The 12,514-nt window shown below is 48.6% G+C and overlaps 1 protein-coding gene across 1 annotated transcript in view; it reads right to left on the bottom strand.

Annotated features, from left to right (window-relative positions):
* The window catches only part of LOC119941396 (prolylcarboxypeptidase), a 52,732-nt gene that overhangs the window by 10,955 nt on the left and 29,263 nt on the right, over nt 1–12,514 (bottom strand). Inside the window, exons 4-7 of the mRNA XM_038761818.1 lie at nt 11,295–11,476; nt 9,900–10,057; nt 6,392–6,564; nt 201–365 (exon numbers count right to left, since the gene is read on the bottom strand). Of these exons, the coding sequence (XP_038617746.1) occupies nt 201–365; nt 6,392–6,564; nt 9,900–10,057; nt 11,295–11,476 (678 nt within the window). The remainder of the gene's footprint in view (nt 1–200; nt 366–6,391; nt 6,565–9,899; nt 10,058–11,294; nt 11,477–12,514) is intronic.

Raw genomic sequence — 12,514 nt, 5'->3', positions numbered from 1 at the left:
GGGAAGTACAAGCTGGCAACATAGAGTCGGTCCTTACCCAACAACGGGCTCACAATCTAGAAGGGGGAGACAGACAACAAAACATGTAGGCAGGTGAGCACTTTACAAATACCGCAATTATTCTTATTATTACTCTATGGTGGCTTTTCCTTAAGGGAAATGTGACCCTTGCATTCGGGAAGAAAGGACCGCATGGGTACCTGATAGCTCCAGCCTTGCATTCCAAGGTTCCCTGTGACCGTCTCGGAGGTATTCAGGCAGCTCGCTTTTCCAGTATAATTGTAGTAGACGTTCAACGCCTGGAAAATATTCTGCAGCAAAACGTCATCCGGCGATTTAGAGTCCTTCAAGTACTTGCACACCACCTACGGTTTCACGAAAGGAAAGAGTAAACTGGGCTGGAAGGCCGAGAAGAGGCAGGACTGAGGCAGCGTGGCCTGGTGGAGTCGGAGGACCTGGGTTCTAATCCTGGCTCCACCATTTGTCTGCTGTGTAACCTTGGGCAAGTAACTCCACTTCTCTGTGCCTCAGTTACCTCATATGTAAAACGGGGATTAAGACTGTGAGCCCCAAGTGAGACATGGATTGTGTCCAATCTGATTAGCTTGCATCTACCCCAGCGTTTAGTCCAGTGCCTGGCACATAGTAAGTGCTGAACAAATACCATATGAATATATATATATATATATATATATATATATATATATAAAAGTCGGATAAACTGGCCATTGTGGGATGGCATGTTTCATTTTTCTGGGTTGTTTCTCCAAATCAGACCTCCCCCAGTCCCCTTGGAGATTAGTGCATAGAATAACTCTTTTCCTGTCGGCTGTGATGGCTTTAATTCTGAAATCATTTTGTGCCGCCTGTCTTTGTGAAGTTTTAGGATCTTTCAGGGACTGGTCATGTACGTACAGGGGATTCTTAAAATGAACAAATTCATAAAAATGGGAGGACTAGGTGATCAGTGGGGCAGGGAACAAACAGGATCTTTCTACTGAACCTTAACTTAGCGTGCACACACTCTACCACCGCAGTAGTAGTATTTATTGGGTATCCACTTGGTGCGGTCCTCGGTGCTTGGGAAACATGAAACATAGAAGTGTTCCATTTTCTGCCTGCAAGGAGCTTACACTCTAAAAGGGGAGCTTACACTGAGTTTTCATTAGGTATCTTTCACATTCTGTACTTTTCCAGGTCGGTTTCAACCCCTCAGACAAATGATGAACTAAATTAAAAATTCTACCCAACGACAAAAGCAACTTTCATTTTTAAGACTTTTAGATAAGGGTTTTCAGACCCCTGAGTTCTCGCATCCGACTAAAACACGCACTTAATAATAATAATAATGGCATTTGTTAAGCCCTTACTATGTGCAAAGCAATGTTCTAAGTGCTGGGGAGGATACGAGGTGATGAAGTGGTCCCACGTGGGGCTCACAGTCTTAATCCCCATTTTCCAGATGAGGGAACTGAGGCACAGAGAAGTGAAGTGACTGGCCCAAAGTCACACGGCTGACAAGTGGTGGAGCCGGGATTTGAACCCATGACCTCTGACTCCTCTTTCCACTGAGCCACGCTGCTTCTTTGCACTTGGTCCAAAGATCTCTCACTAAGTCATACTTTGTGCCCCCAAATCCCAGGCTTTTCAGAGTACAAAATGATTTCACGTTTCTTGGGATAAACATTGCTTTCATCTTCCCAGTTTTTCTAAAATCATTTTCTTTGGCAGTTCCATAATAATAATAACAATAAAAATAATAATAATAAAAATAATAATAATAATAATCACGGTACTTAAGTGCTTACTATATGCCAAGCACTGTTCTAAGCCCTGGGGCAGATACAGGGTGAGCAGGTTGGACACAGGCCCTGTCCCACAAAGAGTTCACACTCTTAATCCCCATTTTACAGACGAGGTAACCGAGGCCTAGAGCGGTGAAGTGACTTGTCCAAGGTAACACAGAGCAGGGATTAGAACCCATGACCTTCTGACCTCCAGCCCAGAGCTCTATCCACTAAGCCTCGCTGCTTCTCCATAGCTTTGGGGAGGAAGGACAGATGGAAAAGGGAAGAAGGGAGGTCTGATCGATCTTCAGAGCCCATTCAAATCAGCCCGGGACCAAACAGTCCAGGTCTTCCCAGATCCTCTAAGCAAAGTGTGCCATAAAAAGTGTCATCTGTCCTTCCCCCGGGCAGCCCACATTTCCATTAAGTGGGGGATGATGGGGGGAAAAGAAAGGAGAAGGAAAGAAAGAAGAGAGATTACCAAAAGAAAAAAGATCAATCTCTTCTTCCCAGAGGGTATCGTCCATCCACATTCAAAAAAGGATTAAGCAGATACATTCAACCATTCCAACAGATTTTGTCCCTTTCCCTGCCTCCCTCCCATCCTTCAATACCCCTCACTCTCCCTCAGATAATCACATTAGTTTTGTCATTAAAAGCTGCCTTTTCAAACAATCCACCTAAACCGCTTAAGCCACCCAGAGTGGTGGCATACATTAAAAAGAGACACCGACACAAACGGAAGGGATTTTCCATTCCGGCTCTTATTATCCCCGCTCTATCTGGCAGTGGATTCAGAAGACTGAGCTAAAAGGTTCTGTATGCTCCCGGAGAAGGAAAAGATGCCTAAAAAGTAAACTGTAGGGTGACCTGCGTGGGGGGATTTAAAAGGACCAGAAAACCAAGGACTGGGAGTTTAGGCGGCCGGATGATGCGGAGCGAGGGGGATTTCTCTTGCCTTTTTCTCCTCTTATTTGGGTCCCGCCAGTCTAATCCACGATTATTTCTGCCTGAATTTTGCGGCCTTTGATCTGGGTAAGCAAAATGAAAATCGGGCCCTGTGCTTTGGACCAAATGAAAAGACACCGTTAAAAACAGAGGGTGCTTGGATGGGCACAGAAGAGGGTGTTTAGCCTGGTATGGGACAGGGATGATCCCAAGGCGTTTTGGAGGCCAGCCTCGAGTCTCTCACCTGCCCTGAGACATTTCACGGGGGCAGGTGGCATCGTGACTGCTCCCAGGGTGTACTGCAGCACACTGGGGATGTGGCAGATCCCTGGGGAGGGCAGCTGGGCGACCCTTTTAGAAGGAAGGAAGTGAGTCAGAGGGAGGAGAAGCTCCTGATAAAAAGGCCTGCCAGTGAAAGAGCGGGATGCAGGACTGGGGAGAGATCCAGGGATTAGTTAGCGGAACAGAAAAGAGGCCAAGAATGGGAAGAATAATATGGACTGCCAGAAAGGAGACAAACGGAAGGGTTGGGAACTGAGTCTGCCCACGAAGGATTTGGGAGATCCCAAAGCAAAATTTTCATGGGCTCCCAAATGGTAACAAAGTCTTCCAAATCGGAGGCCTTCAAATCCCCTGGAATCATAAAATACGTTCTCCTCCTTCCCGTCGGAAATCCTCAAGCGTAACCCCCCCAAAAAGAGACCGGGACGGCTGAGAATGAAAAGGGGGAAAGTACTCAAGTCAAGTTTGAGTAAACGCAGGAGTGAAGGTGGATGAAGCAGATTTAGACAGGCAGAAAGCGGGGACCTCGCCGGCTCCAGAATTGGGTGTTTTCCCCTCGACGGCTCCACTCGGCCACTGTCCACACGAACTCCATGCCACTTGGGGTCAAGGGTCATTCTTTCCCCACTTCACCGCAATCTCCCGTTGGCTCAGGGGAAGCAGGGCAGCCTAATGGATAAAGCCCAAGCCTGGGAATCAGAAGCACCTGGGTTCTAATCCCTGCTCTGTCACTTGCCTGCCCTCGTGACCTTGAGCAAGTCACTTCACTTTGTTGTGCCTCAGTTACCTCATCTGTAAAATGGAGATTAAGACTGTGAACCCCATGTGGCCTTCCCAGACTGAGTCCCCTCCTTCCTCTCCCCCTCCTCCTTACCTCCTTCCCCTCCCCACAGCACCTGTATATATGTTTGTACGTACTTATTACTCTATTTTATTTGTACATATTTATTCTATTTATTTTATTTTGTTAATATGTTTTGTTTTGTTGTTTGTCTCCCCCTTCTAGACTGTGAGCCCGCTGTTGGGTAGGGACCGTCTCTATATGTTGCCAACTTGTACTTCCCAAGCGCTTAGTAAGGTGCTCTGCACACAGTAAGCGCTCAATAAATACGATCGAATGAATGTGGGACAGAGACTGTGTCCAACCTGATAAGCTCGTATCTACCCTGTGCTCACTACAGTGCCTGGCACAGAGTAAGCACTTAAAAAGTATCATTGAAAAAACAGGGAAATCACTGATAAAATAAATCCTTCAGTTCTTTATATATATATCCCTAAACTGAGAGAGAGGGAGACTGGCACAGAGTAAGCACTTAAAAAGTATCATTGAAAAAACAGGGAAATCACTGATAAAATAAATCCTTCAGTTCTTTATATATATCCCTAAACTGAGAGAGAGGGAGAAAATAACTAAGTCCTTCAAGGAGACTGAAAACTCAGGTGGTGCTTGCTAAATCCAAGATGGGGCACGGAGAAAATCAACACGGACCAGCCAAAAGCTGCCTTAAATCCACCAAAGTGGAAATCAGTTGAGAACTCCAAAACCTAATCCCAATTCTGCCTCCCGTCATGCCACAATCACCCCCTCCTTCAAACGGGAGGGCGAAGAATATTCATTGACGTCCCCAGAAATTCCAAGTATTATTTGTTTGTGAAATGCTGGCATGGGGCTAAGCACTCCCCCTGCCTCCCTCAAAAGAGCCGGGGGTCATAATAGGGGACTGTCATCTGAAGGAGCTGAAAAGAGCTCAATCCCAAAAATGCCTGCTGGAATGATGCTAAAAGGGGCTTTAAACGTGTAAACTTCCTCCCTATTGTGTCTGCTTTGTTTGGCAATCTTTGGGAATAAGGGAGGGGTGGATGGTGGTGGTAGGTCTTTGGAATCCCCCAACACACTCCAGGATGGCCGGAGAAGAGGGTCCTTGACGTCTTGGAACAGGGCCGGCTCCAGATGATGAGAGAGGCAGCTGCCTGAGCGGGAGGCAGGAGGGAGAAGACCGGAAAACGGAGACCGGTCCAGAGTGGGGACCTGGGAGGAGGAAGGGCGCGACATCCCTGTTTGGGGCAAGCGTTTGGAGCCAATTCCGCAACACAGGCCTGGCATAATGCCCACAGCGAAGCCCAGTTACCCGCGGACCTCCGTTTCGTCTCCTCACATATCTGTTGCCAGTCCCCTTTCCCTGTTTTCCTTTTCAGATTGACGCCACAGGCCTGGCATAACGCCCACAGCGAAGCCCAGTTACCCACGGACCTCTGTTTCGTCTCCTCACGTATCTGTTGCCAGTCCCCTTTCCCTGCTTTTCTTTCCAGATTGAGACCTTGGAGGGACAGGAACCGGGCCCAACTGCCGCTTGGTTTTTAATAATAATGATGATGGTGGCATTTATTGAGTGCTTACTATGTGCAAAGCACTGTTCTAAGCACTGGGGAGGCTACAAGGTGATCAGGTTGTCCCACGGGGGGCTCACAATCTTCATCCCCATTTTACAGATGAGGTAACTGAGGCACAGAGAAGTGAAGCGGCTTGCCCAAAGTCACACGCTTGACAATTGTCAGAGCTGGGATTTGACATTCATTCATTCAATCGTATTTCTTGAGTGCTTACTGTGTGCGGGGCACTGTACTAAGCGCTTGGGAAGTACAAGTTGGCAACATATAGAGACGGTCCCTACCCAACAGTGGGCTCACAGTCTAGAAGCGGGGGGGGGGGGGGACAGAGAACAAAACAAAACATATTAACAAAATAAATAGAATATGTACAAATAAAATAGAGTAATAAATACATACATAATTGACATAATAATAATAATGGCATTTATTCATTCAATCGTATTTATTGAGCGCTTACTGGGTGCAGAGCACTGTACTAAGCACTTGGGAAGGACAAGCGACTTGCCCAAAGTCACACAGCTGACATTTGGTGGAGTCGGAGTTTGAACCCACGACCTCTGACTCCAAAGCCCATGCTCTTTCCACTCAGCCACGCTGCTCCTCAAGCTAAGCTCCCAGCGCTTAGTACAGTGCTCTACATATATTACTACTACCGTTACTAGACTGTAAGCTCATTGTGGGCAGGGAATCAATCAATCAAGCGTATTTATGCAGAGCACTGTACTAAGCGCTTGGGAAGTACAAGCTGGCAACATATAGAGACGGTCCCTACCCAACTCACAGTCTAGAAGGGGGATGTGTCGGTTATATTGCGCTCTTCCAAAAGAGCTCAGTGCTCTGCACGTGATAAGCGCTCAATAAATACGACTGACTGACGGCCTGCTGCTACGACGAGCCAGGTGGTGCGAGGTCCGAAGTCGGCCCGGCCCACGGACAGTTCACCGGCAGTCCTAAGCATCAGGCCCCCAGGAGAAGCTTTTTACCTGGACGGGCCAGGCGGGAAGAGGCTGGAGGAAGTCCGTTTCATAGGGGTAGTCGACCATGGCCAGGTCCACCCACGTGCTGGCCATCCAGGCTTTCAGCGCCACGGCGTCCTGCGGACCCCTCAACGGGCTGCAAAGGCGGAACGTGCGGGACAGCCACTGCAAACCTTCCTCTGGAAGAAAAGACGCGGTCAAGGCCCGGGGGAGCAGCAACAGACCCACCTTGGCACCACCCACCCCACCCACTTGGCCACAGGAGACCCACAGGGCTGCAATCCACAGCAAGGACCGGAGAACCCACGTCCCAGACCTTCTATTCGCCCACCGTGAAGCCTTGGGCGAGCGACTGACACCCTAGGGGCCTTAGTTTCCTCATCTGTGACGTGGGGGGGGTCAGGATATCATCCGTTCCCTACCTAACGTGGAGACTTTAAGGAGAACTTGAGAATAATAATAATAATGATGATGGTATTTGTTAAGCGCTTACTATGTGCCAAGCACTGTTCTAAGCGCTGAGGAGACTTGTGTCAAAGTATTTTGGAAAAGTAAAAAATAGCACTGCGCAAATGAAGCAGCGTGGCTCCAGTGGAAAGAGCCCGGGCTTTGGAGTCAGAGGTCATGGGTTCGAATCCCGGCTCCACCACTTATCAGCCGTGTGACTTTGGGCAAGTCACTTAACTTGTTAGATTGTATTTATTTTATTTTGTTAATATGTTTGGTTTCGTTCTCCGTCTCCCCCTTCTAGACTGTGAGCCCACTGTTGGGTAGGGACTGTCTCTATAGGTTGCCAACTTGTACTTCCCAAGCACTTAGTACAGTGCTCTGCACACAGTAAGCGCTCAATAAATACGCTTGATTGATTGATTAACTTCTCTGGGCCTCAGCTCCCTCATCTGTAAAATGGGGGTTAAAACTGTGAGTCCCCCGTGGGACAACGTGATCACCTTGTAACCTCCCCAGCGCTTAGAACAGTGCTTTGCGCATAGTAACCGCTTAACAAATACCATCATCATTATTATTATTATTATTATGAAGGTTTACTTTCCCTTAGTAGGGAAACGTACCAAGCCAAGTTCCAGACAAACCTAAAAAGCAACAACAGAAAAATTAAAGTGTCCTTCGAGCTGTAACAGGGCCTTGGCTCAGCCTGGCTCCCAGAAAGGCAAAGGCCGGGAGTCCAGTGGTTCCATATGCCCCTGCCAGGAGGCTATCACAGCCTAAAGCCCCAGGCCTCTACAGTTCCCTGTTCGGGAACTTTGCATACATACTGCCACGTGCATGCATGACCCAATCTCCTAGCTAATAATAATGAAGATAACAATAGTAACAATATCCTGAATCTGCAGAGCACTTTTATTAATCCAAAGCACACTCGCGTCCGTCGTCTTGTTTTTATCCTCACAACATTCCCGTGAGATATGGAGTGGCAGGTACTAGTATCCCCTTTTTAGAGACGAGGAAACTGAGGCCTGAGGTCAAACGACTTGCCCAAGACCGCCCAGCAGGTCAGTGGCAGATGTGGGACTAGAACCCAGGTCTCTGGACTCCCTGTCTGTGCTCTTTCCATTAGGCCGCAATGCTAATGGTGCCCAGGAATATCCACCCGGTATGGAACTGGTTTCTAAGAAAGAGACTAAGCCTCTCTTACTTAGACTTTGAGCCCCGTGTTACCATGCCTGTATATATGTATATATGGTTGTACATATTTGTTACTCTATTTATTTATTTATTTTACTTGTACATATCTATTCTATTTATTTTATTTTGTTAGTATGTTTGGTTTTGTTCTCTGTCTCCCCCTTTTAGACTGTGAGCCCACTGTTGGGTAGGGACTGTCTCTATATGTTGCCAACTTGGACTTCCCAAGCGCTTAGTACAGTGCTCTGCACACAGTAAGCGCTCAATAAATACGATTGATGATGATGATGATGATGATGATGCCTAACGCAGTGCTTAGAACAGTGCTTGACATATAGTAAGCGCTTAACGAGAGCGAGAGGGAGAAAAATCTATGGCAGAGCCAGGACTGGAACCCAGGATCCCTGGGTCCCAGTCCAATCAATCAATCAATCAATCAATCGTATTTATTGAGCGCTTACTGTGTGCAGAGCACTGTACTAAGTGCTCGGGAAGTCCAAGTTGGCAACATATAGAGACAGTCCCTACCCAACAGTGGGCTCAGAGTCTAAAAGGGGGAGACAGAGAACAAAACCAAACATACTAACAAAATAAAATAGAATAGATATGTATAAGTAAAATAAATAAATAAATAAATACCTGCCATGTACCTTCCACTCTGCACACAGTAAGCGCTCAATAAATACGATTGATTGATTGATTGATTCCACTCCCAGATGGGAGGCCGGGCCTCGACAGAAACAGGCCTTTCATGACTGATGTTTGGCTTGGGCCAGCCTGGCCGTTACTTAGAGCAAAAGTCTTTCATCCCTCCCAAATGAGCCCAGCCCTGCCTGCGTCAGTGACAGATGGGGTTGAGCAACAGGGGAATTTGCGGATCCCCGGATGCTGAGGGAATTCAATCCATCGTATTTATCGAGCGCTAACCTTATGCAGAGCACTCTACCGAACGCTTGGGAGAGTACGATACAAAGCATTGGTAGACTCCCTGCCCACAGTGAGCTGACAGTTTAGAGAGGGGAGACAGATAGTAATATAAATAGTTGATAATAGGTAATTTAAAGATGTATAAATAAACATACATAGACTTTTTAATGGTATTTGTTAATTGCTTATTATATGCCAGGCACTATACTGAGCAGTGGGGTAGATAGAAGATAATCACGCTGGACACAGTCCCTGGCCCACAAAGTGCTCCCAATCTTAATCCCCTTTCTACAGATTTTATTCATTTCATTCATTCCATCGTATTTATTGAGCACTTACTGGGTGCAGAGCACTGTACCAAGGGCTTGGGAAGTACAAGCTGGCAACATACAGAGACGGTCCCTACCCCACAGTGGGCTCACAGTCTAGAAGGGAGAGATAGAGAACAAAGCAAAACATATTAACAGAATAAAATAAATAGAATATGTACAACTAAAATAGAGTAATAAATATGTACAAACATATATACATATATACAGGTGCTGTGGGGAAGGGAAGGAGGTAAGGCGGGGGGGATGGAGGGGGGTGGAGGGGGCTGAGTGTGGGAAGGCCTCCTGGAGGAGGTGAGCTCTCAGTAGGGCCTTGAAGGGAGGAAGAGAGCTAGTTTGGTGGATGTGGGGAGGGAGGGCATTCCAGGCCAGGGGGATGACGTGGGCCGGGGTTCAACGGCGGGACAGGCGAGAACGAGGTACGGTGAGGAGATTAGCGGCAGAGGTGTGGAGGGTGCGGGCTGGGCTGGAGAAGGACAGAAGGGAGGTGAGGTAGGAGGGGGCAAGGGGATGGACAGCCTTGAAGCCCAGGGTGAGGAACCGGGGACGAACTCTCCTATTCAAATCAAGCTGAAGCTGAAGGCCCATTCCCCCGGTTGCCAACCCGAGCCTACCTGTGGCTGAAATCCGACCGACGGCATCCCAAGAGGCGCGGATGCTCTCGGCACACCCTGCCCCGCTCTTCTTGAAATCGTTGGTCACGATCTCGAAAAACCTGCCGCAGGGGACCAGGTCGCCAAACTGCCAGATGGGAGCGGAGGCAGCCAGGGCTCTGGAGGACCAAAGACAGGCCCCGGAGAAAACGTTAACCCCTCAAACGAGAAGTGGGGGGAGACTCGAGCCCCTTCCACTGACTTGGCAAACCCCAATGAGACAGGGGATCGGTCTCCCGTGGTCGGCCAGGTGGACTAGCCTTTGTGCTTCTGCTGACACGGCGGGCAAATGGGCTCGAAGAAATCACCATCTGCAGAGACGCTGGGCCCGACTCCTGCCCACTGCCTCACCGTCACGGTCAACATGATTCCAGCGAGAGTGTGGGTGAGCGTTTGGCTACCAACCAACGCTCAGAGCTCCAGACGACCCTTGTGGATACTGGCAAGGAGTCACGCAGCACATCGTAGGCCCTACGCCAGGCATTTGGCATCAAGTGACGATGTCACCTGTGCGCCAACTTCCCATGGTCCCGAAGGGGTTTCCACAGGGGAATCCCTGGCACCCGCAATTTGCTCCAGGGCCACCATGTCTCCCGCCCAGGCCTGCAAGAACTCTAATAATAATAGTAATAATGGCATTTACTAAGCGCTTACTATGTGCAAAGCACTGTTCTAAGCGCTGGGGAGGTGACCAGGTTGTCCCACGGGGGGCTCACAGTCTTCATCCCCATTTTACAGATGACGGAACTGAGGCCCAGAGAAGTTAAGAGACTTGCCCAAAGTCACACAGCTGACAATTGGCAGAGCTGGGATTTGAACCCATGACCTCTAACTCCAAAGCCCGGGCTCTTTCCATTGAGCCATTCTGGTTCCAAACTGTGGAAATCAGCAGGAGGAGGCCCGGCGGAAGGAGGCTGGGTATTGAAAATGCTAAAAAAAAGGATCAAGCTGGCACTCGGCCAGGGGCAGGCCAGCTGTACCCTGGAAGACTGACCACTCGGACCATCATCCAGGCAAAACGTAACTCCTTTAGGGAGAAAAAGGAGCGTAACCTAAGAAGTCTGGATCGGGCGGGATTGGTGCCGACTACCGGAAAGGGATAGGAGGTGGGGAGAACTTGCTTCCCCCTCCACATTTCAGCAGCCTCACCTGACCCTGCCTCCCAGAAACACGCTGGGAAATAAAGGGGCTTGGGCTGGGACGATTGGTCAAAGCTGACCCCGGGAGCTCCAAACCAGCAGGATGAAGAGGCAGAGTTATGACTCCGGCTGCAATTTTAAAGACAAAAAAGGGGCCGCTGACCCAAGAGGGAGGAGAAACGGAGAACTCCACATCTGCCGCCACACCGGCACTCACCCGACCACCAGATGTGGATATTTCATGCGGATCCAGGCGGCCAGCATCCCTCCGTACGACCCCCCGACGGTGATCACGGGGCTGTTCTGGGCGCCGGGGATCGTCGCTTTCAAATGCTCGATTAAAACGGCAAAGTCCGCCAGCGCCTGCTCGGAGGTCAGGTAGTTCAAGTGCTTGGAGTCCTGAGAAGAGATTCCCGCGAGGCCCAGGGACGTGGACCGAAGCAGGGGTTAGTTTGGGGGTGGGCATTTCTCCCCCACGGGATTTCTAAGTAAACACACTCGGCTGGCTAATCCCTGCAGGAGGGACAGCTTGGGCTAAGCACTTCTGGTAAAAGGGTTCCAAGTTTAAAGACAACCGTAATGAACAGCCAGTCTAATGGGGTTCCAGATCAGTGGGTTTTGGGACCGACTGGATGCCGGAAAAATTCAATTATCCATTAGGCCTTGGGTCGACAGCCAGCCTGGCTATATGGGTCTTGTTCCTGTTGCTATTATCATTCTTTTAGACTGTGAGCCCACTGTTGGGTAGGGACCGTCTCTATATGTTGCCAATTTGTACTTCCCAAGAGCTTAGTACAATGCTCTGCACATAGTAAGCGCTCAATAAATACGATTGATGATGATGATGATCATTATTATCAACATTAGCACTGCTTAATTTATTCACATGCAGCATGGCCTAGTGGATAGAGCACAGGCCTGGGAGGGAAAAGGACCAGGGATCTAATCCCAGCTCCATCACATGTCTGCTCTGTGATATTGGGCAACTCATTTCACTTCTCTATGCCTGTTACCTCATCTGTAAAATGGGGATCACGACTGTGAGCCCCATGTGGGATCTGGACTGTGTCCAACCTGATTAGCTGTATCTACCCCAGCGCTTAGTACAGTGCCTGGCACATACTAAGCGCTTAACAAATATCATTTTAAAAGTGCTAGTGGACGTATTAGTCATAATAATGTTGCTGTCATCATTATTCATAGAAGCATTATTGATATTACTAACCACCATCATAATAATTGTGATATTGATTAAGCGCTTACTATGTGCCAAGCATTGTACTAAGTTTACACTAGACAAGACAATCAGATCAGACACGGTCCCTCTCCTTCTAACAGCCCTGGTTCCTGGTGGGATTTAGGGAACATGAAGGGATTTCAGCCTGCCTCGGAGCTAGGGAATTTGGGGTAGCTAATGAAATTTCCCACTGAACTTTC

The sequence above is a fragment of the Tachyglossus aculeatus genome, chromosome 20 (genome assembly GCF_015852505.1).
Source record: "Tachyglossus aculeatus isolate mTacAcu1 chromosome 20, mTacAcu1.pri, whole genome shotgun sequence".
In the NCBI taxonomy this organism is placed as follows: Eukaryota; Metazoa; Chordata; class Mammalia; order Monotremata; family Tachyglossidae; genus Tachyglossus; species Tachyglossus aculeatus.
The sequence above is the reverse complement of the archived record's forward strand: the minus strand, read 5'-3'. Positions and strand labels throughout refer to the sequence as shown.